The 27,185-nt window shown below is 27.4% G+C and overlaps 1 protein-coding gene across 1 annotated transcript; it reads left to right on the forward strand.

Moving 5' to 3' along the window:
- Positions 1-4: 4 nt before the first annotated feature.
- LOC107440913 (islet cell autoantigen 1-like protein) lies at positions 5-26,992 on the forward strand. The gene is made up of 11 exons (XM_016053998.4): positions 5-147; positions 943-1,094; positions 2,774-2,846; positions 6,141-6,264; positions 10,405-10,603; positions 11,265-11,489; positions 16,256-16,362; positions 17,609-17,862; positions 20,463-20,717; positions 21,717-21,799; positions 22,178-26,992. The coding sequence occupies exons 2-11, from the start codon at positions 948-950 to the stop codon at positions 22,280-22,282; spliced, it is 1,572 nt and encodes a 523-aa protein (XP_015909484.2). The 5' UTR covers positions 5-147; positions 943-947; the 3' UTR covers positions 22,283-26,992.
- The last annotated feature ends 193 nt before the right edge of the window (positions 26,993-27,185 follow it).

The raw sequence follows: 27,185 nt of genomic DNA on the forward strand, positions 1-27,185 counted from the left end.
TTCAATTATTTAGTTGTTTCATATTCATTTGGCAACAGTAGTTGAATATTCGGTTTCGAGGTTTCGGAAGAAAACGTAAACAGTAAACATCTCAAATGTAGAGTGACAGATTTTTTCTTTAAATGTTAACTAATTAATTAATCGCAGGTAATTTTATTTCAGTTGATCATACTTCATTAGTTATATGATTATTTTTTGAAAAGTTTTGTTAGTGTACTTAATTCTTCTTTGATACGAATCAATGATACACATGTAGGCAATTATAAATTGTCTTATGAAAGCAATATTCATAAAACTTCTGTTATTAATTTTCTCGAAAGAATAATTCAGCTCAAACTGATAATTTACTGTATATTCTTAGTTTTTCATCGTTTTGTTCATTTTGAATTTAAAATAGGATTGAAAGACTATAATTGGTTTTCATTTAAATTTTAATTCTATGCTGGGAATTGCTGATCGAGTAAAAATGTGAACGTAATAAAACAAATTATCACCTACGAAACTGGGAAAGTGCAATCGGCAGCATGTGAATTTCTTTTTAAATATTTAAGATAATACATTGATTGTATGATTTAATTTCACTACTTTCTCAATCAGTTGTTTTATGAAAAATTTAAAAATTATTTAAATGATAGTAAGTAGTTATGTTGCTTATTATTTTGGGCTGCATTTCTTAATTTAAATCTAACTTAGAAATAAGTAAATTAAAACTATTAAAAGCTGAACCTGGCATTTAAACAATATTAAGATTCAAGTAAATATTTATTACACATAGCTTAATTGAAATTAAAAAGCATGAAATAACAATAAAGCTATTCTTTTTCTATATAAATTTGTGTAACTCAACTCCAAATAATAATAATTACAAAAAAATTTAGGAAAAGAAAGGAAAAATCAATTTTAGCGATTAGTAATGATAAGATATAATTGAATTTTTGATAGGTTAAATGATGAATGACTTTCGCGAATCGTCAACCCTGAGTCGAATGCAGGAACGTTACTGGACTACCAAACAAGCTGTTTTTAAAAAATTGGGAAAGAAAGAAGATGACTGCATAATAGCTAGTGATGCAGAACTGGATGCAAAATTAGAGGTAAAAAGTATTGTTAATATCATAATTTATGACAAATTAGCATTAAAGATGTGTGTAAAATATTATGATTTTAATTTAATGATTCTTATTCAATTATAATTAGTATTTTGCTTTTTATTTAAGATATATTCCATGGGATAGGTTATCCTATTTAAGGAAAATATTTCACAAATAAGGCTTTAAATTAATATAAATAAAAAGGATTAAATTCTGTATAATGCTTAAGAATGGAATTTTATTGTATATAACCTAAATTTTGCTAAATTTTAGTTTAACATTTGCTTACAAGTGGCTGGATTGTCTCTGAATCTTAAGAATTACCTAGCTATTTTAGTGCTTTTTTATTCTCTCCACTGAAACTAGCCATTGAGTAGTCACAATGTTAATTTACAATTTTGTTATCAGATATGCTGGTATTTACACCATAGCATTGATAAATCACCAAAATGTGCATAGATTATGTACAACATATTTTATTAGATTTAAGAAATATGCATCTAGACCTTAGGTTAACCTATTCAAGACAATTCAAAACTGCATCATAACACTTATAAAAGTATTTTTTCTATATAAATTTAATTTGAATTTATAAGCAATGAAATACAGTAAAGAACTGATTATCCAGAACGATCGGGGCCATCGCTATTCCGGATAACTGATTTTTCCGGTTTTCTGAATCGCTACAAAAAGCCGTTTTTTTTATTGTTGAACCCAACAAAAAAAAATGTACATATGGNTACAGTAGGGAACTGATTATCCGGAACGATCGGGACCATCGCTATTCCGGATAACTGATTTTTCCGGTTTCCTGAATCGCTACAAAAAGCCGTTTTTTTATTGTTAAACCCAACAAAAAAAAACAATGTTTTTTTTTGGAAATAATCTTAAAAAGAAGAAAAAACGATGAAGGAATACACTAATGATTATTTCCAAAATGATGGTAAGGTCTTTCAAAAAAGAAAGAAAAATTCTAAAATCTTCTGAGGAAAAAAATTTTTTTTTAAAAAAATAGCGCGAAAATTTATCGAATTTCGTTCCGGTTTTCTGATTTCCGGGTAACGGGTTCTGTACTGTATTAATTTATTTTTAGAACTTACTTCATGTGTTAAACATTTAACATAAAAGTAAGTCCATATTAAAAGCAGTTTTTCACAATATCCAGAAGTAGTGTGTTAAAATTAAGTATTGATTAATAAATAAATTCTTTAGTAAATATTTCATTTAATACAACTGTCATGATACTTTTTATCTTAGAATTTCCAGTAGTAGATTTGCATATATTTTTGGTAATTTACATTAAGTTTATAAATTTTTCAACTTTTTATGTTGAAACAAATTTGCAGTTAAAAATTTTTTTTTAACATTTTTATTGATTTTACAAAATTTAATATTGTACAGCTAAACAATGTTAAAAATTTTGACTTAAGCATTAATGGGTCAAAGAATGCATATTGAAAATTTAGTCTCATCATTTAGGGTTTTATCAAATTTCAGTTGGAATTCTTCTTACTTATTCTTGGAAGGATATTTTAAAAAAATTAAGTATAAACACCTTAGCTTAACATAAAATTTAGTGGACGCTTATGTGTATTCATAATATGTTTGTTATTTCCTATGTGATTGAATAATTTAAAAAATTCTTTTTGTGAAAGAGTTTCAATGATTTTATTTTATTTCAGCTATTCCAAACTATTGAAGAATCTTTCTTGACTTTAATGAGAGTGTTAGAAAATTATCAAGATAAATTATGTTGTGAGTTGCTTTAAATTTGTAACATCTGAAATTCAATATTTTCTTTTTTTAAGATTTTTTATTTTACCTGATAATAAAATAAAATCAACGTAAATGACAAAAGAAAAATCAAAATTAAGATTTATATGCGTTTAGAATTGTTATACAAAAATCTACATATTGTAAATGAATAAATAAAAAAATATATTTTTAAGCAGTTTTCTGAAATTTTATTTTAGTGTTCACTGTATTACATGGGGAAAGAAAAGAGCTGCAAATAAGATTTTCTCAAAAAGAATCAGGAAGTACTTGCATTATTTTTTTAATTGCACTGGAGTATTTTACTAACCATTATTAATTTTGGGTATATCATTATTAATATTTGGGTACATATATAGTATACTGGAGTTTATATTATGTAAATTAGTATAATACCTCATTATCATTTTTTTTTGTTTTATTGCTCTCTTGAAATATTCCATAAATTTATGTTTCCTAAAGCACTGTATCAGCGTTTTCAATAATTATTTCTGCTTCTTTTTTTAAAACTTTTTTTTAATTCCATTCAGAGTTAAATTTTCTATCAACTATAGGTAAGTAATAATTATAATAATAACAATATAAGCTTGATAACTATTTGGAGAAAAAATTAATTATTTTTATTAGAATTATTGTCAAAATAGAATGCAAAAAATAAATACACGCAGTTTTGTTATTTAAAAGTGCCAAAATAAAAAGAGAATTTTAGTTAACCTGATTAGCCTATAAAGTGTTAGCGTCTTAAACTTTCTAAATTACTCTGTGAAAATTCTTTATGAAAAAAAAAATAAATAAATAAATACTGATCAGTAATTGCCTCATTCATAATCAATTTAATTTGCATTTTTGTTTTGTTTGCTAAATGGAAGAAATTGTTAATTAATGTTATGAAAGTAGTTGGATGAACCAGTTTGTGTTGTGTTTTAGTTTTTCTCTGCTTAGGGTAGGGGTGCTNCACCAACAATTGCTTTCAATATGTCGGTCTAAACACTTTGGCATGCGGCCCTTCATTGGTCAATCTGCTGTGCATGTGGCCCTTCACTGAAAAAGGTTGTGCACCCCTAGCTTAGGGGAAGATGTTATGAAAGTAAAGTGTCCCATGACTGTGCCAAATAATTCTTTTGAACTGCTCTACTAACTTGCATGTTGGTTTTCCTTTCATTCATAATCACTGTTTTGAATGTTTTTTATGGTTAAAACATTATTACTTTAAAATGGTAGAGGGCTTAGTCCCTTAACTTAAAGGCTTATGAGCATGAAAAATATTTTAGTGTTTAATTTAGAATTTTTGTGTAGCCTCTCGAAAGTAGTTCAAATTCATAACTCCAAATCTCACCGATTTTCTTTAAATTTAAACTTCTGCTTGAAACATTATTTACAGAAGTACATCGAATTACTAAACTTTGTTATAGAATTTTGTTGTTGTTAAAAGCAACTTTCCAAAAAGTTTAGGTGAAAATAAGAATATGGATGGTGTTTTCTACAATAGTGAACGCTGCAAGCTCCATACCGCCTATATTTCCGGGTTACTGTTTCCGGTGTATTTTAAAGCCATCTGGCTTACAACATGATCATTCTGTTTTGAGAGTCTTGCAAACATGGTATTTCAGGGGTGATTGTGCTCCGGAAAAAATCCGGATTTCCGGAATTTTCGCAAACAGTGATCTGGAAGTTTCCGGAGATCGAAGGTCCAGACGTTTCAAAATATCATTTATCGCAGAAGTTTCCGGAAATCAAATTTTCAAAGGTGGAACTTAAAAACACAGTTTATTTTATTTGTTTGTAAGGGAGAGCCAGAGAGATACTTTATAAGCTTATATTCATGATTAATATTCCTTTTTTATCAATAAATAGTTGTTATAATCATAAACTCAAGAAAGAAAGACATATTTGTAAATTTTAATTACCTCTCCAGGTCATCATAGCTATGTGTAAATGGTATAGGTATGTGTAAAATTTTAAATATATTTTAAGTAAACTAAGAAATATAGGGAAAAAAAACCTTGTTTAAATTTTTTTTCAGTTTAAACTGTTTTTTTTTTTTTTTTAACTCAAGAAATTTTCCGGAATTTTGACTTGGGCTCACAATCACCCCTGGTATTTGCTTACTTATTAAAAGTGTTTACAATGCTAAAGCTGCTAACACTAACATAAGATGGTGCACAGCTTGCAACAAGAACAAACTGTAATAAACAAATGGAAAGAGGCCAAATCAGGACTGCCAAAATAGCGAGTTATTCAAAATCTAGCAACCATGTCACCTTTTTTAACAATATATCTATAAATAACTAAAACAAATTTTCATTTCAAACTCACCAGAACTACTTAATAACATTAATATCTTATGATATACGGCAGATTTGTGCTCAGAAATTATCTAGTTTACTTCTTTTATTGAAAACAAAATTATCCATTTGAAAATATTGCCTCGCGGAATAAGCTGTAGTAAGCAGTTGCAAACTTTCTAACCGGAACTAGAGCAGGTATTGAGCTGGAGATTGTTATTGTTTACATTTATACTAAAAGCACCATCCATACATATACACTCGGCAAAATCTCTACTGTTTGGAATACACAAGAATTTGCAAATTTTAGTTAAATAAGCACCAAAAAATCTCAATTTGGAATGTTATCATTTTCGAGAAAAATATGCAGCACTTTAACTAAAACAAAAAATTATTGCAGTCAACAATTCTAATAATGATAAACTTCGAAAAAAAAATATAGTTATAATTCTGCATTCAATCGCAATACTTTAAAGTTTAGTTACATGTGGCTCTTGTGCTGTGAAGCATACATTCATTCAAATCTTGTTTTTAATAAATGGTGAATAACATGCTTCCACTTTCAGTTTGGCATAATAAAGTTGTTATTTAACTCTACATTATATTCAAATTTGTCTTCAATAAATATTGAGCATTGTTTATTATAATAAATGAAAGTCTCACTGATTTTAAAAATATGAATGAAAACGTCTAATACTGAAGAGTTTTTATAATTTTATAGATCTGTGGTATATTCATATAAACAAATTTTTATTCCTTGAGAATTAATTTTACAGAAGCAATGGATAAGGCAATATTCATTTAGAAATTCTTGATTAAATAGATGTTTTTAAAATTATTATTTTCATGGAATACATTTGACATTATGTAAATTTTTCTGTTTTGCTTCACTTCTTAATTTTGCAATTTCTTATTTGATTTTTTTATTCATAACTTGTTTTTGTTGTATTGTTTATGTAACAGCTAATATTTTTTTTAAAAATAATTTTAGCTTTAGCACAAGAAGAGAATGCTTTAGGTAGATTTTTAAAGGAAAATGGAAAGTATGATAAAACGAGAGCTGGCAAAGTTATGACTGCTGCTGGGAAAGCTTTGAGTTTTAGTGCTCAGCAAAAGTAAGACTCATGTTTATTACAGTCTGAGTAAAAACTTTTAAGACCAGTGAAAAAAATGTGAGAAAATAAAAGTAAAGGGAGTTTATATATTATGGTATGAATTCTTATAGTACATTGTTAAGAGATGTAGCAAACAGGATTTGTAATTAACAGAAAAATGTAGTTTGTACTAAATTAATATTTCAGCATGAGTAGAAACTTTAAAGATGATATAAAAATATAATATAAAAATAATAAAAAATTTAGAAGCTTGTGTAAAAACCATTTTTTTGAATTACTTCAAATTTTCTAGATTTCATGGATGAAACTAGATTTTGACAAAGTTTAGGGTCTGTTTTATACCATTTGTCTTAGATAATAGTTTTCTCAACTTTATTAATGATGTCAAATGCCACCTATTTGTATATACTTTTCACCCAATAAGTTCTCTATTTGGTTCTCTAGTTATGCAGACTTAGCTGGCCATTTCTAAGTTTCAACATGACTGGTTTCAAACCAATTTTTTGTACTACTAGTTGAATGAATAGGTGTGTTGTCTTGCTGATGTACCCAGTTTTCTCCTGCAAGAAATTCTGCATTTGTTAAAAGATGACTTGCTGGGATATTTTGATATGCTGGTGAATTCATTTTGTACGAAATGAATGCAGTTGAGCCCACACCATTTTAAGCAAAATATCCCCGGGTGATCACTGAGTTTCTACCTAATGGGTTGCTTGGAGAATATTTCTTTTCATAAATCATGCGAACTGTGCATCTTTTCATTTGGTTCATCTAAAGTCAATTTTTTGTTGTCAGAAAAAATTATTTGTATCCTTTGGTTGTCCCAGATCATGACCTGCTAGCTGAAGTTTGATTGCTTTATTTTCTGTCTCTGTTACCTATGTTTATACAATTTTGATGTATAAATGAATCTTCTAATTGTATTATGCATTGTTTTTTGACAATCATACAAACATTTTACTTGAATAAGTTTTTTTGGTTAAGTATTTTCCAGTAGGTTCCAAAAATATTCCAAAGAGTCTGCAAACTCTTAGCTTAGAGGAAATAGCTTTAGGTCTTCTCCCAGTATTCTTTTTACCAAAATTGTCTTCCAATTTTCAGAAATTGTTTACTAAAGTCTTTTGTCTTCCTATTTATATCATTATAGTGTGGTTACTTATTTTGTATCCATTGGTTGTTCCAGATCATGACTTGCTAGTTGAAGTTTGAATGCTCTATATTCTGCCTCTGCAATAACCTACGTTTAGCCAATTTTACTGTAGAAACAAATCTTCTGATTGTGTTATGCATCGCTTTTTGACAAACAGCCAAACATGTTACTTGAATAAGTTTCTTTGATTGAGTATTTTCCGGTAGGTTCCAAAAATATTCCAAAGAGTCTGCAAACTTTTAGCTTTGAGGAAATAGCTTTGGGTCTTCTCCCAGTGTTCTTTTTACCAAAATTGTCTTTCAATTTTAAGAAAATGTTTACTAAAGTCTTTGATCTTCCTATTTATATCATTATNTTTTTGACGAAGACATTGTTTGAAGCAATATTTATGTATAGAAAGCTTGCTTACTAAAACATTAAATTGATATTTTCAAATTTTTATAATTATAAGTGAAATTAGACTTAAAACAATGGGTAAAATCAAAATATTCAAGGAGCGAGAAAAAGCGTATGCAACAGAGGCTACCAGCTGTTGCCAAAAACATTAAATTTTAATAAACATTTACCCGTATGCCCTAAATAAGGGCGGGTCGAGGTAAATTCTTCCATATTCAGTTAACTTCTTACCTTACGAAGTCTCCACAAATAGTACCAAAACTTTGAGGTATTGTATGGCAAGTTTGTAAATAAAAGTTTTTTTTACAATTTTCATAATTGTAATAATTGATCTAGTAAATGTTTATTATTTTTGAAAATTACTGATGACTTTAAAGTTTTTACTGAGACTGAAATATTAATCTTGTGCATACCTCTTTTTCTAATAATTATATAATTATAAATCCTGTTTGTTGTGTTATTTCTTAACAATATACTTTAAAATTAATAATGTAATAAAAGGATTTAATCTATTCTATTTTTCATTTTTCTTAAATGTTTTCACTGTTCTTTAAGTTTTCCCTTAGACTTTATTATATATGTTTTATCAGCATATGCATGTTAGTTATAGATATTTACTTAAAAAATCATTCTCACCTAAATCTGTTGTTTAGGTGAGAATGATTTAGTCAGACAGTTATTAAAATTTGGTGTAATGTTGAAAAAAGATCTGTGATTTGAATTTTATATACCTTGAAATGATTTTTTAAAGTAGTAATAGTTTGGCTTAAAGAATAGAGAAAGACATTTGCTTTTCTTAACAACTCATGTGTTAGTTATCATTTACAAGCAATAATTCTAAAGTAGTAGTCAACTTCATGTATTAACAATTGATTTAAAATAATATTGACCACCACATCATCTAACAAAACTGTAAGATATACTCTTGTAATCACCAGTTTGAGCCGGGTAAAAACTAACAGTTAAAATAAAAATAAAGTAAAGCTATCAAAATAAAATATTAGCTACTTACCAAAACATTTAGTTTTTGTGACTTTTTCTTACACAAAAATGCCAATCTAAAATTTTAGGTATTATCTTGAGTTTTGAATTAACAGTTATTCTGATTGAACTAACTACGAAACAGTCTTTGGAGAGATGTGCAACTAATCAAATGCAATATGTTGAACACGCATTACATCTTAATTTCTGATTGAATAACCTTATATATATATTCTCCCACTCAAATGACTGGTTGTGGTATAAATAGGTATACGACAAGTATTTTTTGAAACAAACAAAAACATAAAATAATGATGGAATATTAACTGTACATAATTGTTAGAAAAAGTCATGAAGTCAACTGTGCAAAAACGATAAGATGATAAGCACATTTTCGATGCAAAAGTTCTTAAACGATCATTTGATCGGTTATGGTATGTTTAGTGTTAAAATCAGGAAATAAGAAATATCTGAATCTTCTAAATGAACAAAGCCACTTATTTAAAAAGATGCATACAAAAGTAGACATACAATAAGACGCATTAAAATAAGTTGCACCAGTCATATAAATTTCAAATAAAAATAAAGAGTATTAAGTTTGATTTATATTAACCAAAATATATTTATTTCATCCATATCTGATGTCTATATCTGATGTCTGATCTAATTCAAACCGAACAAAGCTGACAACTTGGATTGACCACCAAAATCAACGAGCAATGGGGTGCTAGGTTGGCATCGAATTCAGGGACCAACCTCACTTTTTTTGGAGGTGGAGTGATACTGTTTTTTATGTATCACTGAAGCTTGTTTGCTGCTCTGGAGCAACATGTGTTGGTGATGACGGGAGATAGTCTTACCTTACTATCCTGAACTTTAATTAAAAAAGAAAAGTCTTCTTTCAAATTTCCTGTATTTGTAATGTTGAATAAAACATGATTAGTTTTTTATTATTACCTTAATATATTTAATTTTTTCCCATAAATATAAAGGGGAAAAAAATAGAAATTTGAAAAAAATTTTTTTAAGAATTTAATTTTTTGAAAAATTGTGCAGAAAATTATTGGAACCAATCTCATGGAGCTTGATTATATGAAATTCAGTTATTTTGTTGCAGTTGATGATTCTGTATGCTGTCAATGGGAAAATATTGATATTGCGTAAACTGAAGCTTTTTGTATGTTATAAGAGGAAGATGTCTTTTACTTGCCACAAGATATTACAAACACAGAAACATTATTTGCTGTGTATACTTTTAAAAAGTATGCTGCCTGTCAGCCATATTATCTCTTTATAACTGTTATATCTTTACTACTTTGTTTTTGTGGAGGGCTAGGGATTTTGATTTGATAGTTCTCTGTAATTTAATTATTTTAACTATTAATCTTTTCTATATCTGTAGATCATTTTATGATTCAAAGAAATCTACTTTTATGCTACTTCTTGCTTCAATGACTGCAATTCTTTCCTTTCTCGGTGATATTAGTTATAACATGTTTGATTTTCTGTTGAAAAAACTTGATTATTCATTATTGGTGATTTCAAAAGTTAAACTTTTTATTTGTAAGTTTAATTTTGCATGTAAAGTTACATAACTGATATTTTTTATTTAGATTGTCTCTTCGTTTACCTCTTGTAAGGCTTTATCATGAAGTCGAAACTTTCCAGTATCGGGCAATAGTAGATAGTTTGCAAACTGTGGAAAAGATGGAAAAAGCAAGAACTGCCTATCGAGGAGCATTAATGTGGATGAAAGATGTTTCTCAGCAGCTTGACCCTGATACTTGTAAACAGCTTGAAAAATTTCGAAAGGTAGAATTAGTTTAGATACTTACAAGTAACCAGTAATAAGTAGAATAATTTGAACTATAAATCTGATAGAAATCGAGTAAACATTGTTCTGTATAATAAAATTTACTTCAAATATATAAAGTTGTTATAAATTTGAAACATTTTCTATTAGAAAGTTAACTTATCTGAATAGGATAATTATATTTCCTCAAAATGTAAAATTATTTATCTGGGAAATGTCAGATGTCAAAATGTATAGACATTTCAAAAAATATGCAGAAGAATATAATTTTTTATCATCTATTTTTACTATGCTAATACTTCTGTCATTCATTTATTCAAGTTAGTCATAATTTAATTATTGCTATTAAAATCTTTGCATGTTAACTTATTTTTTCCCTTTTTGTTTGTGTTTTATTTAAAATATTTCCTTGTGTGATAGCAGTCAACAAGAGTTTTTCATGAATGTTTAAGTAAAAATAAGTTTAACTTGACTGTTTTTAAAGATTAAAAATACTTCATGATAGGTGTTTATAAATTTTTCAATTTCATTGCCTACTTCATTTCTTTTCTGTTGTGAGATTTTTGATTATGTTTTAATATTGTAAGAAGTTCTGAACTTTTTGGTCTGTGTTTTCCCATTGAATTTTTATTCATACTGTTATTTTCATTTGTTAATTAGGTTCAAAGCAATGTTAGGAAAACAAAAGCAAGATTTGATAAACTAAAGCTTGATACTCTTCAGAAAGTTGATCTTTTGTCATTTTCACGCTGTAATCTTTTTTCTCAAGCATTAGCTGCTTACCAAAATACTCTAATTGCTATCTCAGAAAAAATGTCTCATACTATGAGTTCTGTAGCCGAGACAACTAAAGGCTATCAGCATTATGAATTTTCAATGCTAAAAGTAAGTAAAAATGTTCTGTTTTTTTTCTTCTTATAACGTTTTTCTGTTAATTTTTATTACAGGTTTATTATTTTGTTTTATTCATTTTAGAGTAAGGAAATATTTTTATTGGGAAACTTATTTTTACTTTTATACTACAGTGTAACGTCCCATATCCGGACGTCCCTTTTCCAGAAGGGTCGATTTCCCGGACACTTTTTAACAATCAAAATAAACAAACATTTCTTCATCTTCCCTTCTTTAAAAAAAAAAAATAATAATAAAAACGAAGTCTTTTGACAGGTTTTTCCCCTTCTCAGCTTCTAGAGATCTATGCATTGAACCCATAAATCAACAGAAAAGAGAGCAGAAGATCTACTAAGACCATGACGCTCCTCCTCTGGAATGCAGGAAAGGGGGGGGGAGGTTGTTTTCAAAAAAGCACAACTGAGTCCCCTCCCTCCCCCTTCTTTCCTATGCAGCTGGCAAGTAAAAGAGGCATTTCCTGGAACCTTTTTAATGTTAAAGTGGAGGGGGAATCCCCTTTAGTCACACAAGAAAAAATAAAGAGAACCCAATTAGCATGCCACGCCTTTATGCTTGATTGATAGCCAATGATGGGAGAGAAAATAAGAATTTGTCTCTACCCCGCCCTCAACTTGAATGACAAGTAAGGAGAAAATGAATTTTTCTTCTCCACCTACCCACCTTATTGAATGACGGGAATTTCCCCTTCTTGCTTGAATCGTTCTAGTTCAAAATGGTGGAGAGAGCACTTAATATTTTCATAACTGGGAATTTTTTTCGTTTTCTATATTTATTTTTAGAATAGCAATAATTATTTTTTTTCTAATATTTTGTTTATGATTGATTAGATATCATTCTAATACAAAAACATTATTGCCCGAAAAATAATGTTTATTTATTTTCTGCTTCTTAGATTCAGATCATTTTAAGCTTTGTTTACCTTGGAGGTCAATTATACGGAAAAATCAAATATACGGACTTCGGAAAGTCCCGCCGATTCCGGATATGCGACTTCCCATTGTAGTATAAATGTTGTTTTTTTTAAATTATTTCAAGGATTTGATTTATTTTTATATTAAATATAAATATTTTTAGTATTATTCATAATAAGAATTACTACCTATTATATAGCATTCTTTAGTGTATCTCAGTGATCTTTATCATTTAAAACTATATGGCTTAAACCAGTGATTCCCAAGCCCTGGCACCAATATTGATGGATAATATGGTACCGGGCTGCCCAAGGAACATAAAATTATATCCATTTTATTTATTGTGATATATTTCTCCCTGGTTTGTGTGAGTTTTTATGGCCGAGAGGTTAAGGTAAAATCAAACCAATATCTCATGTGTAACTGATTAAATGCAATTAAATTACAATGATTGAATACAATTAAATTGCAATTATTAAATCAAAACCATATAAACAAGCAACATCCGCCCACTCAAATGGTTGTGATAAAATTATCAAAAGTTGATTGGTCTGTGGTGATAAAAATGTTAGGGAGCACTGGGTTAGAAGACTGTAAATATTTAACTAGTGCTTATTCTTTTACTTCATTTTTTTATTCTTTATATTTTTTAAGTCGTGCGCAGGGTTGGAATAAAATCAGCTTTTATTTTTTTTTAAAAAAAAAAGCAAAGAAGGTCTTTTTTGGTATTACAGTGTAACATCTCATATCCGGACGTCCCTTTTCCGGAAGGGTCGATTTCCCGGACACTTTTTAACAATCAAAATAAACAAACATTTCTTCATCTTCCCCTCTCATTTAAAAAAAAAGAAAAAAAGAAACGAAGTCTTTTGACAGGTTTTTCCCCTTCTCAGCTTCTAGAGATCTATGCATTGAACCCATAAATCAACAGAAAAGAGAACAGAAGATTTACTAAGACCATGAGGCTCCTCCTCTGTGCAGGAAAGGGCTGGCTAGTAAAAGAGGCATTTCCTGGAACCTTTTTGAATGTTAAAGTGGAGGGGGAATCCCCTTTAGTCACACAAGAAAAAATAAAGAGAACCCAATTAGCATGCCATGCCTTTATGCTTGATTGATAGCCAATGATGGGAGAGAAAATAAGAATTTGTCACTACCCCGCCCTCAACTTGAATGACAAATAAGGAGGAAATGAATTTTTCTTCTCCACCTACCCACCTTATTGAATGACGGGAATTTCCCCTTCTTGCTTGAATCGTTCTAGTTCAAAATGGTGGAGGGAGCAATTAATATTTTCATAACTGGGAATTTTTTTCGTTTTCTATATTTATTTTTAGAATAGCAATAATTATTTTTTTTCTAATATTTTATTTATGATTGATTAGATATCATTCTAATACTGAAACATTCTTGCCCGAAAAATAATGTTTATTTATTTTCTGCTTCTTAGATTCAGATCATTTTAAGCTTTGTTTACCTTGGAGGTCAATTACACGGAAAAATCAAATATACGGACTTCGGAAAGTCCCGCCGATTCCGGATACGCGACTTTCCACTGTATTAAAAAAGATTTACTTTGGTATTATTAAACTGCTTATTATTTGTCACTTTACAACTCTACTTAACATGCAAGATTTTATATCTAAATATTATTTTAGTAATGTATGTATGTAAAAATTAGTTTCTGTCCTTGATTGCCAATAGGTATAAAAATTTTGTATTTCATTATTTATATTAATGTCATTATTTATCAGTTTACAATTTGTAGCATTAATATCTATTAATTGTTATAAGAGATTTTTTTTATTTATTGAGTCTATTCAAATTTTAATATAAAAGAAGCATAAGATATTTAAGGCAATATATTTTTCATTTAAAAAATATCTAAAATTAATTGAATGAGGAAAATAAATAAAAGACAAACTGGCTGTGTAAATGTAACATTGTGAAAAATTAAAGACATACTTTAGTATTAATGGTTTGAAAAATAAGGAATATATTTCCTTTTTCTATTTATTTTAGCATAATGGGGCTCTAAATTTAATGATTCTTGTAGATGTATTATAGCATTAAATATGAAAAAATACTTTTAGGATTATTTTTAAACTTTTTCTTTATTATTTTTAAATATAATATGAAAATGCTATTTGAAAATACTACAGTTCTGTATCTAAACATACTGCATATTTACAATATAAATTTGTTACACTGGTTACTGAAAATAATTCTAAAATTAAACCAGTAAAATTAAGTTTGGAAAATCACCCCATTTCCATTTTTCTTTTGATTGTAGCAAACAATATGTCTTTAACTAGTTGTTAAAACTAAAGTTTGTGAAGCTTAAATTCTTTTACATTTAAACTAATTTTAAAAACTAACAATATTTTACTGCTGGAATATTTTAACTTAAGCATTTTTAAAAGACATTATAACGTTATCTTCAATTTGCACACATTAATTTATTTTACGCAGATACCCAATTTGCTGTAATCATTTAAAAATTGCAGATTTATGTTTATTTAAGGTAATACTGATTACCATTGTAAATTAAACTCTAAATTGTATAAAGTAATCAAGTGCCAAGTAATTGCGAGAAATTTTAATCCATTTTATTTCATTTGGTTATAATCAAACAGAAGAAATTTGCATAAATAATAGAAAATTTAATTAATAAAAAAACAGGCTAAGGTTTTTTGATGAAGACGAAAAACATTTCTTTTAAATCAGCCAATCCTGGCTGTAGAAAATACCAATTTTGTAAAAGAATCTTAGAAGCCCACTGACTATGAAATATGCAAGTAAACATTAATGATATTAATGATAAATAGATACTTATTATATGCATATGACAATAAGAAAATAACTTTATTGTATTCAATTAGCTAATTGACAATGTATCTCATTCAGGAATGAAAATTCTCCACAAAAAAGCAGAAATGTGCGTTTTCCCTTCCATTTTTAGTGACAATGATACAAAAACTTAGTTTTTTGTGAGATCCACTTATTGCAGAACCCCCCTCCATACACACGTAACAGCCAAAACCCAAGCTGCTTAAATGATAGCTGTACTTTGGACAAACTGTTTTTGCCTGCAGTAGCCTGAGAAAGAATGATCTTCTGGAGATAATGAGTGGAGCTTCAGCAGGTGCACCGTTACCTTGACAACCGTGGCTTCCTCTGTACAGCAGAAAATATGGGGCTCTTAGTTGTTGAGTTCTAACCAGTTCCATATCGGCTGTCGATATGTGATCCGGCATTTTCCTATTTGGTGTGACGCTTGTTGAATTTGCAGATCCATACATTATAGTACTCTCGATTCCGCAAGTTCTTTTTTTTTTGTACTTTCTTGCACTTGTCCGTGCACATATTTGTTTTTCGTTTATTCGTGTCCTTTTCAGGTGGTGCATTGTAAGATTAATGCATTTTAACGATGGAAGTCGATTTGATTGACGAAAACAAAGTACGTACGAGCAATGAATATCTGAATGAGAAACGAATCACACCAAAAAACTGGTGTTAGACATTAAAATTTATCTTTGCTAAGATTCTTGACCAGCATCCACAGACTTGTGGGGTGAGATTATTAGGTTGGGGATTACTGCATTACTTCTTTAAGTTTTTTACTTTTAAATGGAGTTTGATCCCATAAACTCTTTGAGGGCTATCCTTGGATTGAAATTTGTCCACTATACAATTTTTTTACTTTGAATAACATGAGTAGATTCCAGTTTAGGGTGTAAAAAGCACTGAATTGCTATTTCAAGAAGCTAATAATTTTGTTAAATACTTTAAAAATATTACTTAATTCTATAATCTTAATTTTTGTTTTAGGAACTTACTGAAACTAGTAAAAAGCTGGCAGAAGAAACATCAGAAATGAACAACACAATACCTTTACTTGAAGAGCATGGATTAGTCCCTTCAGATGATAAAGATGTGTAAGTTTATCTTAAGGTTTGAAAGTGTCAGATATGTTTTCTATACTTCCCTCTATTATGTATGTTCTTTTTGTTAGAATTTAAATAAACTAATATTTTTTTTTTTTTTAAATTTTGTTAGAACAGGGTGCATATTTTACTTAAAATTACTTAAGATATTTTTTTTTTCAAAAATAAATAAAAATTGTTTTTTATTGTAAAAGGTCATACAAATTTCCTCAGTTATATTTGCTTAATTATTTTTATCTATAGATATCTGTAACATAGGGATATTTTGTCATTTGTTTTAAGAAACATGATTTTTTAAAAATTTCATTGGTTTTTGCTGTTTTTACTGCATATCATCCAAGCTGACTTAAGGTTCTATTACATTTACCTTGCAAATTCTGTGTTGTTTAAAATTCACCTCTATAGGTCTTTATTTTAAATAGTATTCTGAGACTCAGTCATTTATAAATTTTATATTTAAAAAAACTTAAGCTCTCGCTTTTTTTCGTTGTTTATTTTTAAAATGAATTATTTGGTCTTATTCCAAAATTACTGTTTATTGCTCTTTTTGTCTCTTTTATTTTGTAAAAATAATGTTTCCATTGGAAGTTATTTTATTACTTTTAATTTTATCATTTTTTTATTCAATACAATTTCCCATTATCTCCTTTAGAAAGATACACATAATATAGAAAGAAAGAAAATAAGCATGCATATCCAGATTGAGATTCAAACCATAATTGACTTAATTACTTTGTAACTCAGTGAGCTGGCCAATGTCAACTTTAATACGTGTAGATAATTAAATGTATTAAACAATGTCAACTTTAACACATCTTAAAATACATATGGATAATTTAATTGACAACAGATAATCAGTTCTGAGTTACTGAAAAAACACTTGACTAGTTTTTGCTTTCAATGATATCAGTGTAAAGTCAATGTTTAGTGTAAAAAAAAAAATTATAGCTACTTTCATATGTTTAAATATAATTCAAGGACATATTGTGGCATGACATTTTGATTTTAAGAAATTTCTCAAGGCAAACCATAATTCTGTATTCTCATTAAATTGAAGGAGAAAAAAATCATATATTCTCTGAAGAACATTTTGAAAACTCTTGAACTTATATTTTAAACCAGTCTTGAAATGTTTATTAAAATTTGCCTGTGGTGTGTTTGGTTTGCCATTTTCTCTTAAACAGTACCATATATTTTTTAAAGCTGTTATTTAAAATTTGTTCTTTTTCTTTTTTAGATTACTCTTTTTTGAATCTGAATACCATGATGATGAAGAAAAACATTCAAAAACTGCAAATGATAAATCCTCTGATAAGAAAAAAACATCTAAGTCTTCTTCTGGGAAAAAAACAAAAAATAAGTCTAAAAACACAAGAAAAAAGGATGCAGAAAACAATGATTCTCCATTAGTTAATTTAGATGAACTTTTAAATTCTTCTCAATCTAGCCTATCTTCTTTGCAAACTCCTACTACAGAAGATAACTCCAGAAGTATGATTCAACTTTAAATTTTTATTTCTACTTTTTTTTAAGCAGTGCATAACCAACCAAGTAAATATTATATAACCTAAATGCATTTGGTTATAGCTACCTTAAAATATTAATTTATTGACACTTAATATTATTATGTGATATAATAAGTAAACATGTTTTTTTTTATTGCCAATGACAAGAGAAAAGGACAAACTCTTACAGAAAAATAAACTTGAAACACAACAAAACTGTCGTTGTTTTATTAGTAAGTGTCTAGAACTTTAGTATTATTTCATAGAGTAGGCAATTTAGGCTGTCAAAAATGCTGTTGTGGTGTACGTGGCAGTTTTGCGTCACTACAGGTCTAAATTTTGCGACAAATATTATGGTCGAAATATCAAAATATTATGGTCGAAAATGTTCGACTTTAAAAGAGATGCTGAAAGTGAGTAACACTTTACGTTTAGTCTCAATGCAAAGAGTTGCGTGTATTTGGTTGTTGAATTATTTACCTGACCTTCTTAAACAGTATGAATGCCTGTTTGATAAAAAAATAAAAATACTGCATGTTTTGGGAGTCACTGTAGGATAATTTGTCATCCTTCAGGCTCAAGGAAGATGTGACAATCAAGGATATTTTAAGACAGACATATGTAGATATTTAAAGACACACTAAGATATTTTAAAACAGACATTTTAACTAAATAGTCTGAATGGCGGCTTTGGGGTAAACTACCACAGTAAAATTACTTTATTGTGAAAGTCAGTTAGGGCGGGGGTATGTTGTTCCAGTGCTACATAAACAGCCATTATTTTTCTGCCAAACATGGTTTTTTGATTTCTGAGAGGCACAGAAAAGAAAATACGAATGAGTATATTCCTGTTCTAACGTTTGGTGATAGTTCTGTCAGTATAAACCTGTAACTATTTAGTCCCGCTACTGGTTATAGCTGGTCTTAAGGAATAAGATCGTTAAGTAATTATCTTGGCATGGTTCAAGGAATTGCAGGGTTTTAATATTCTCTGAACAATATCTGCATGAAGCTCCAGTTCTGCTCTCAAGTCTAAAACCTTTTGAAAAAAAAAGCAATTTTTTGTCTTTAAGTGCTTTTGTCTGTAGAGAAATAAGTAGGTTTAGGAAAATAACTGAGTACATTGAAACTAGTTTTTTTTTGGGGGGGGGGTTAAATTGTTTTATTTTAATTTTAAATGAAAGATTAAATAATCCATTGTAAGTCCAAATTAAACCATTAAAATGTATACCATAGAAACCTTTTTTTAACTATTAATTTGTCAAAAACAACTAAAAAATACCCACTTTTCTTCGATAAATATGTAACATGATTAAAAAAAATATAATAATTTGAAGATTTTAAATGTGTTTTTACATTACTTTTCAACTTCATTTAACATGCAAATGAATATTTATTATATTCAAGTGCTATTTTAGTAGCATTTAAGGAGTAATTTCCCCCTTGATTGTTGGTGCACATGAAAATGTCATACTTTAGCATTATTTTTATAAACCATATTACAACTTATAGCATTAGTACCAATTGTTTTTTATAAAATGGATATTACTTGAATTTTTTTCTCTATTGAATCAATACAAATTAAATATAAAGGAGCCTGAAATATTTAAGACAATATGTATTTTCAATTGAAAATAATGAAAAAAGATAAAAGTTATAAATGAACTGTGTAACTCCTGACATATAAAAAAGTAATATGTACCTTTTTGCATTAATAATTCAATAAAATCTGCTTTTCATGAATTATATATGTTGAATTTCATATAATTCTAATGGCTGTACAGGGTGCGTGGCGTTTTTAAGAAGTGCTTAAAGGTGCATATTTTCGATTTTCGTTCTGTAAAAGCCTTTAAAGGTGCTTTTTTCCATGGGTGTCTTTAAAAAATGCTTACTTTTTCCTTTTCCGAAATGTGATATTTTTCTTTACCATGTTGATTTTCACCACAAATTATGCAAAAAGACATTCCTATTCAACGTTTTCACAATTAATTTAACCCCAATCTATTTCGGTGTACTGCCGATGTGTAGTGTATGAAAACACTATTCGTTTTACATGGTTGATGCGGGTCCGCACTTGCGTATACTGAGCTGGATTCAGTGGTAAGAATTTTTTACTCTCATGTGCAACCCTGCTGCATTTTGCAAGAGATTCTCAATTTCAGACTTCATTTTTCGCCCTCTGTAATAGAATCGAAAAATCTCCCGAATTTTTGCTGATTACGGGGACCAACTAAACATTGTCAATTTTTTCACTCTATTAGTGATAGAAAGTTTCATTTCTCTTGTTAATTTCATCGTTCTTGACGCGCCATCGTCTTCGTCACTTCAAAATATTTTTTGAGGGCTTGAAACGTGCTTAAAAGGTGCTTATTTTTGTTAAAAAATTTGGCTACGCAACCTGCTGTTTTCTGTACTTTTTTTTTTTGGAAAACTTGATCTGGCGTTTGAAACAGGTTGAACTTTATTCAAATATAGAATTTGAGTCTGCCAAAACTAATCAGCATATTATAGATTATGTCTATTTCTGTATTTTAAAGTTTTATCTCATGAATTAAATATGAACTTATTTTCTTTACTTTTTTTCAGGATTTTCTTCCGATTTACTTACAGGATTGGGTGGTGAGGAAGTAGATAAGAATGATTTAGAATTATTGAATGAAATTTTAGATGCAAAGCCTGATTTTACTTTTTCTAATGATAGCATTCTAAATTCAGAAGATAATTTGCTTCCAAATTCTCCATTAAGCGAGCAGAGCAATCTTAATAAATTTATTTTTGATATGACTGCTGCTGGCCAATCTACATACTATCTCCCATCACAGCTAATAGACATGCCAAAAGGTTAGATTTTAAATTTTTATGAATGTTTGTTGTGTATTTATTATCTTAATCTGTCATGTATCATCTGTCCTGCATTAATTATCTTAAAAACAATTTTTTTTAGCAATTTTTAAATAATTTTAAATATTCCGTCAGCATTATCCGTTAAATTCTATCAAATGTACTGGTTTCTCCTTTATTCATAATTGTTTCAATGAAAGTAAAGGGAAAACTTTTATCTATTCTTAATATTTGACCTTTTAGGATTTAGTTTGATAGTTCTGATGCTAGTAACATCTTCAACAGCAGTACAGTGAAAAAACTTAGAACTAGAAAGAATTAAAAAAATATTTTTAGTTTTCCTGTCTTATCATTTCAAGGCCTTTGTTAATGTGCATTTAGATTGAATCTTTTAACATAGTGCAATATGTAAAACCCGTTAAAGCTTGGGTGCCAAATAAAAAAAATGATGAAAAATAAATAATAATCAGCTTTTTTACAACAATTTGGGTAGATTCCGACCAACATTCTTAGATCATAATTCAGCATTTATATATTGCTATGCTAATGAGAAGGAAAGACCACTGAAACAATTAAGACTGCATATATTTTCAATAATGTTTTAGCTATTTTCCGAAAGCAGTTACTAGTTTATTCTAAATCACCATTTGTGCATCTTATATAATTTAAATTCAGCTTTGAAAGAGGTGATTATTTTAACTAAGATTTAATGCAAATATGTTATTAAATTGAGAACAATCACATCAGACCTACACATAAAGGACACAATTTAATATAATTTTTGTTTTTAATTTTTATGTGCATGAATGTAAAAAATGTCTTCTTGTTCAACAGAAATTTTTTTATGCCTGGCTACATTGCACAATGCAACTCTTCTTCGGTTTTTATTCTTTTGGTTTAGTTACAGGAATATCTTTTGTGTGCATTAAAATCTGTTAAAATGTGTTTTATTGTATTATTTTCTTAACAGAATAAATTTAATGATTGTTATTTACTTAGATAACTCAGGAATTATTCCTAATGCTCCTAGTAGCATACCAAAGTCAAATGATACTTCTTCTACTGCTGGCAAGAATAAGAAGGTGACTATTAATCTCCTTATAATGTATAATTTTTAAACAAATAAAATTGCAAAAAAATAGTTCAAAATAATATTAAAATTACGTTGTCACTGAGTTTTTACTGTGGTATACATGTCATACCTTTCTTACTATTAATCGTGACCTAATATTAGTCTTATATTAGTTTTCATCTGTCCATATAAATTTTATTTTGTTCTCATAAATATACTATGTACTTTAGCTGACACAGGAGTTGCTTTTTCTGAATTTTGAGTTAAATTTATTTGATTAACTTACTATTATTTTAATTTCAACTTTTTTATTACACCTCTATTTGCACTAAAGCCATACTAAATCAAAGAAAATAAATGTTTTCTATTTTTATTTATTTATTTTTAGGAAAAGAAGGATATGTCTAGTTGGTACAATTTATTTGCTGATTTAGATCCTTTTGCAAATCCTGATTTGATCGGAAAGAAACAAGCTGATGATTTTAATTGCTAATAACGTTTTATTAGAGACCTTAAACAGATTAGCATATTTTTTTATAAATATACTCAATTTGCTCTTTACTGAATTGTAAACAAATGTTTTGTAATGGCTATCTGTTTCAATTTATATATTTCCTTTGCATGATATAAACTATCTCAGCAATCTTGCATTTCAATTATTAAATGCATTTTTATTGTCTTTTTTGAAAAAAAACTATTACATTATCATTCTTCTTATTGTCAATCATGCATGAGTCAACTCAATTAATGTTTTAAAATCTGTAAGAGAAATTTATTTAACATCACCGAACTGATTAATAAAAATCTTATGTTGTCTAAAATTAGTTTATCAATGTGCAAATGATATGATTGTAGGATATTGTTTTATATTCTTAAATAATCAATCAATTTAATTTTATCAATTTGAAATTGTTTGATTCATATATCATATTTTAAAAGCTAAAAATATGTGAAATCTTTGTTAATGAAAAAAATGACGACCTAAATGTTTGCTGTAAAATATATTGCCTCTAGATATTATGTGTGCTTAATTGCTATATCGTCATTATTTTTATTCTTTTGTTAAATATATTTATCTTTAAATTATTTATTTATTATTTTCAAGTTATTACTTTATAAAGTTTTATCTATATTAGTACTATCAAGAGAAATTTTATTAATTTGAAATTAATTTGTATTTGAAACTGTTTTTCATGTGTCATTTGAATTTAGAAGCAAAACAGCTTTTCTTTCTTAATAAGTATTAATTATGTTTTTAAAAGAAAAGAAATATACTGATTTATTAATTTTATTTTCGTTTACTATTGGAAGTGAAATTTTTTTAAAATATACTAAATGTGAACATTTTTTAACAAAACACAATGCCTTTATTTATCCTACAAGAAAGTGTAAAAGAATTTTGAAAGTTCACCCTATTGTCACTTAATCATCTAATTATATTTTATGCACTTACAAAAGAATTTCTGTTAAATTAAAAATTTTGATCTTCAAATTATTATGTATATGATGTTATATATCAAAAACATTTGGCATGTTCATATTATTTGTTGACTGCATCAGATTTTAAGTGAATATTATTGTATGAAAATATTATTTTATTTGTTATCACATTTTTTGTCTTGCAATAGCTTCTTGCCATAATAATGTTTCATATTCACTTCATAAATTTGAAATTTTTTAATTGTTAAATAGTTGTTTTTTTATTTGCAATTATTTTTATGTTGGCATTACCATATATATATATATAACAACTTATATGTAGGTAATTATATAATTGTGCCATAAGAGAAACAAAATAATTTTGTCATTTTGCAGCTAGTCACCAGTAGCCAAATGACAAAAATTTAACTCCAAAAAATGATAGCATTTGGTCAATGACTGTGCAAATAATATCAAATAGAAATGAGTTAATATAAAATAAATCTTTAATTAAGAAATATTTTTCAATTGATTAGAATGTGTTATGAAAATAGTATTTTTTTTTAATGTTAATTCTTATTAGTGGAATATCTTATAATTTAGCTTATTGTATTATTTTTAACAAATTTGTTCAATTCTAGTCCTTTAAATCAATTTGTTGCAGTAAGGTGTTCATTTTATTAGTCATTTTTTTTTCTTTTGTGTTTGTGATATTTTAAATCCTGTTCTAGTCTTATAGAAAAATAAATGAAACATATATGTCCTAAAAATTAATTTTTATTTATTTTTACAATGATAAAATGGCTAGCTTTTGCAAAATTTTAGTGAAAAATTCAAAATGTTTTTTTTTTTATCATTCTTTATTTAATTTGATGATAATATTTTATATATATTTTTAAAAAGACTTTTTCTTAAAAGAATGACGTTTTTTACTAATTATTATGAGTAAAAACTTGACTAATTTAAAAAGTTTTATTATTTTACAATGATTGTAATATTACATCCTTTCTAATTTCATTCACATTGTTTATTGTGACTTTAAAATGATTTGCAGGAGTTGAAGATTTATGTTTTTACCTTTTTCAATGAGTCTAAAGGTTTTATGATATTGCCTATTATATTCCTGGTGAATTGTTTTATTTAGTGAACACAGTTTCACAACTTTGAGTTGTCTGGTTTCCTTATGATTACCATTTTACATTTTTTTCACTCTTCTCTTGCATCATTTAATTTTACTATTTTAAGTTTAGCTGATTTATTGATTGCTTATAAACTGTACATCCAATTCAAACCATCGTCTATTAAAAACTAGCTGTTACTCAATGAATTTCAGATTACATAATAGTTTGTTTGTGACAATAAGACATATGCAGACAAAAAGCTTCTGCATATTAACAAACATATGCTCATAAACATATTGTTAACTTTCTTCCCCTACTCTTTGTATTCCAAAACTGAGTAAGAATTCAATGAAACCTTATGTTGATTTACATTATAATAAATTTTATAATTTATCTTTCATTTGATGTGACCCATTTTATTCTGTTTATACTTTTATTTTATCAATGCTTTATTTTAATGAGGATTTTTTTTACTCCATCAATGATGGAAAACTCGTGCACATTTTTACTTGAAAAGTATCTGAAGAAATGCTCCTAATTTATATTAATTATGCATTCCATTTATTATTAAAAAAACTAGCTGCAATTATATTTTTGCATTTGTTAAACCTAAGAACTTGCAATCGTTAGGATTTCACATTAGCTATGTCTAGGAACATGCAATTGTTAACATGTCAAAATTGTTTAATTTTCATAATTGAATTTTCTCATATGCATTAATGAGTTTTCTCATTTGCTCTCATTATTTGTTATGATTTTTTGACTTGACATTGTCAGTAAGTATTTTATAGTATTTAAATTATTTTAAATTGCTTTGTGTGTGAAGTAGATTATTTTTTAAAACTTCTGTAACTCTAATGGGGATTTCCAGTCATAAAAATGAAAGATTTGATAATTAGAGGTAAAACTCGATTGCTTTCTTGCTTAGTATCTAAAATGCTCAACAACATTTAATCAGTTATTTCCAAAATTATTTGCAACTTACTCATTCTTTTTACTGCTATGGTCACTTTAATTAATTAAATAAATGAATCAAGATGTAAATTCTTTTCCACTCTTAATGAAATTAGTTTTCAATTTCTTTTTATAATCTAATTTAGTGTGCAAACTTTTCATTTCTAAAGCTCTAAATTAAGAATTATAAAATTTAAAGATTTCGAGAAGAATGTGGTCATAATTATTTATGATGAATATAATAATTTTGGAAGTTTTATCTTTCAAATTGTTATCCTTCTTGGGAGTATTTACATTTTTTAACTGCTGTTGAGGATTTTCATTTGATCTAATAGCTAGAAATTCAATATCTAACAATTTATAAACATTTCTAATATTTGTAAATTGTTACTTACTTTTAATATTTTAAAATTGATAAAACACTTAATAATTTAATCTGTATGTCTTTTAAATAGGAGAATTTTAAACATATGGCTATGAAATTAACATATGTATTATTATTTGTTAAATATACTTGAAAAAAAAATACCATTTCTGTTTTTAAAACCCAATCAGATAAAGTCTGCAGAATTCCAGAAATTCAGAATTTATTTTTTTTTACTTTAGGAATAAATAAGATTTCACCAGAAAAAATTTTTATAATTAAATTTTAGATTTTGTGTTTGCATTTCTTAGTAAAATTTGAATGGTGTAGATTCCATGGGTTTTAGCATTGCTTTTATCTTATGTTCAGATAACATATAACTAGAAATCTTCAAGCTCATATATATATATATATATATATATATATAAATTCTTAGTTTCTTTGTCAATAAGAGGTAGATAGAACTTTGTTATTGTTTTCTACCGTTTTCGATTTATACACAAAATACTAGCTATTCTTATAGTAACTGTCTTGATAATTTTTTGTTGAATTATACATTTAAATTGTACAAATAGATGTTCCTAATACAGTATTAACCTTTACTTTTAATATTTTAATTACTATTATTTCAGTTTTTATATTAATTTTTAATGAATTATATTAATTTTAAAAGAACTGGAAATATCATTTGTTTACATATGAAGGGTTTAATTCATTATATCAATAAGTTTTTTTCATCAAACTGTTTGATTGAATTATTTCAGTTAGGTTTAGTTCAGGGTACTTTACAATTTTCTGGAATTTCCACTTTATAACAATGCAATGCACAGAAACACACTCATTATTGAGAGTTTCTTAAAAAATGGTATCTTGTATTATTGTAACTTATCATTATACTGTTCCAAGCCCTTTGTATTATGTGATATGTATTTTGGTAAATTTTGATTTATTTTAAGGACTTAATCTATATTAGAAAAATGTATATTTCATGATGTTAAGGATCTTTAGTTTTAATGCTATGTATTACTTAAAGCATTTATTTTTATACATACAATTTTGTTGTAAACATTGTTTCCATTTTCTTTAGTTTAAACATTGTTTTCTGTTTTAAAATTATTGAGTGCATTTCTTTGTCTAGTCATATTGATAAACTAGTGAATACCATATTAAATTCTTATGCATTATTTTGGCGTGTAGTTAATGGTGTGTGTGATGGGTAAAAGATTATGTGCAGTATTATCACTTTTAAGTTTTTTCTTGTTTGTTTGAATGCAATTATATTGTAATCTTTGTTGATAAATGTTTATTTTAAAATTGATTTCCAAATAAAACAATTCCAGTTTTATTGAATTTCTAATTTTGTTTTGCACAATACTTGCAGATAATCTCTAGTTTTCATCTGAATAGCTAGGAAAGTCCCAAAAACTTTATCTGTATATCTTTTGTAGTTGTCTTGATATTCCCGTTAAAAAAAATATTTTGCTCAGATTTTTAGTACTTTGTCTTGATATTCTAGATTTTTGTTAATGTTCAGAGCA

This window comes from Parasteatoda tepidariorum, chromosome X2, assembly GCF_043381705.1.
Source record: "Parasteatoda tepidariorum isolate YZ-2023 chromosome X2, CAS_Ptep_4.0, whole genome shotgun sequence".
NCBI lineage: Eukaryota > Metazoa > Arthropoda > Arachnida > Araneae > Theridiidae > Parasteatoda > Parasteatoda tepidariorum.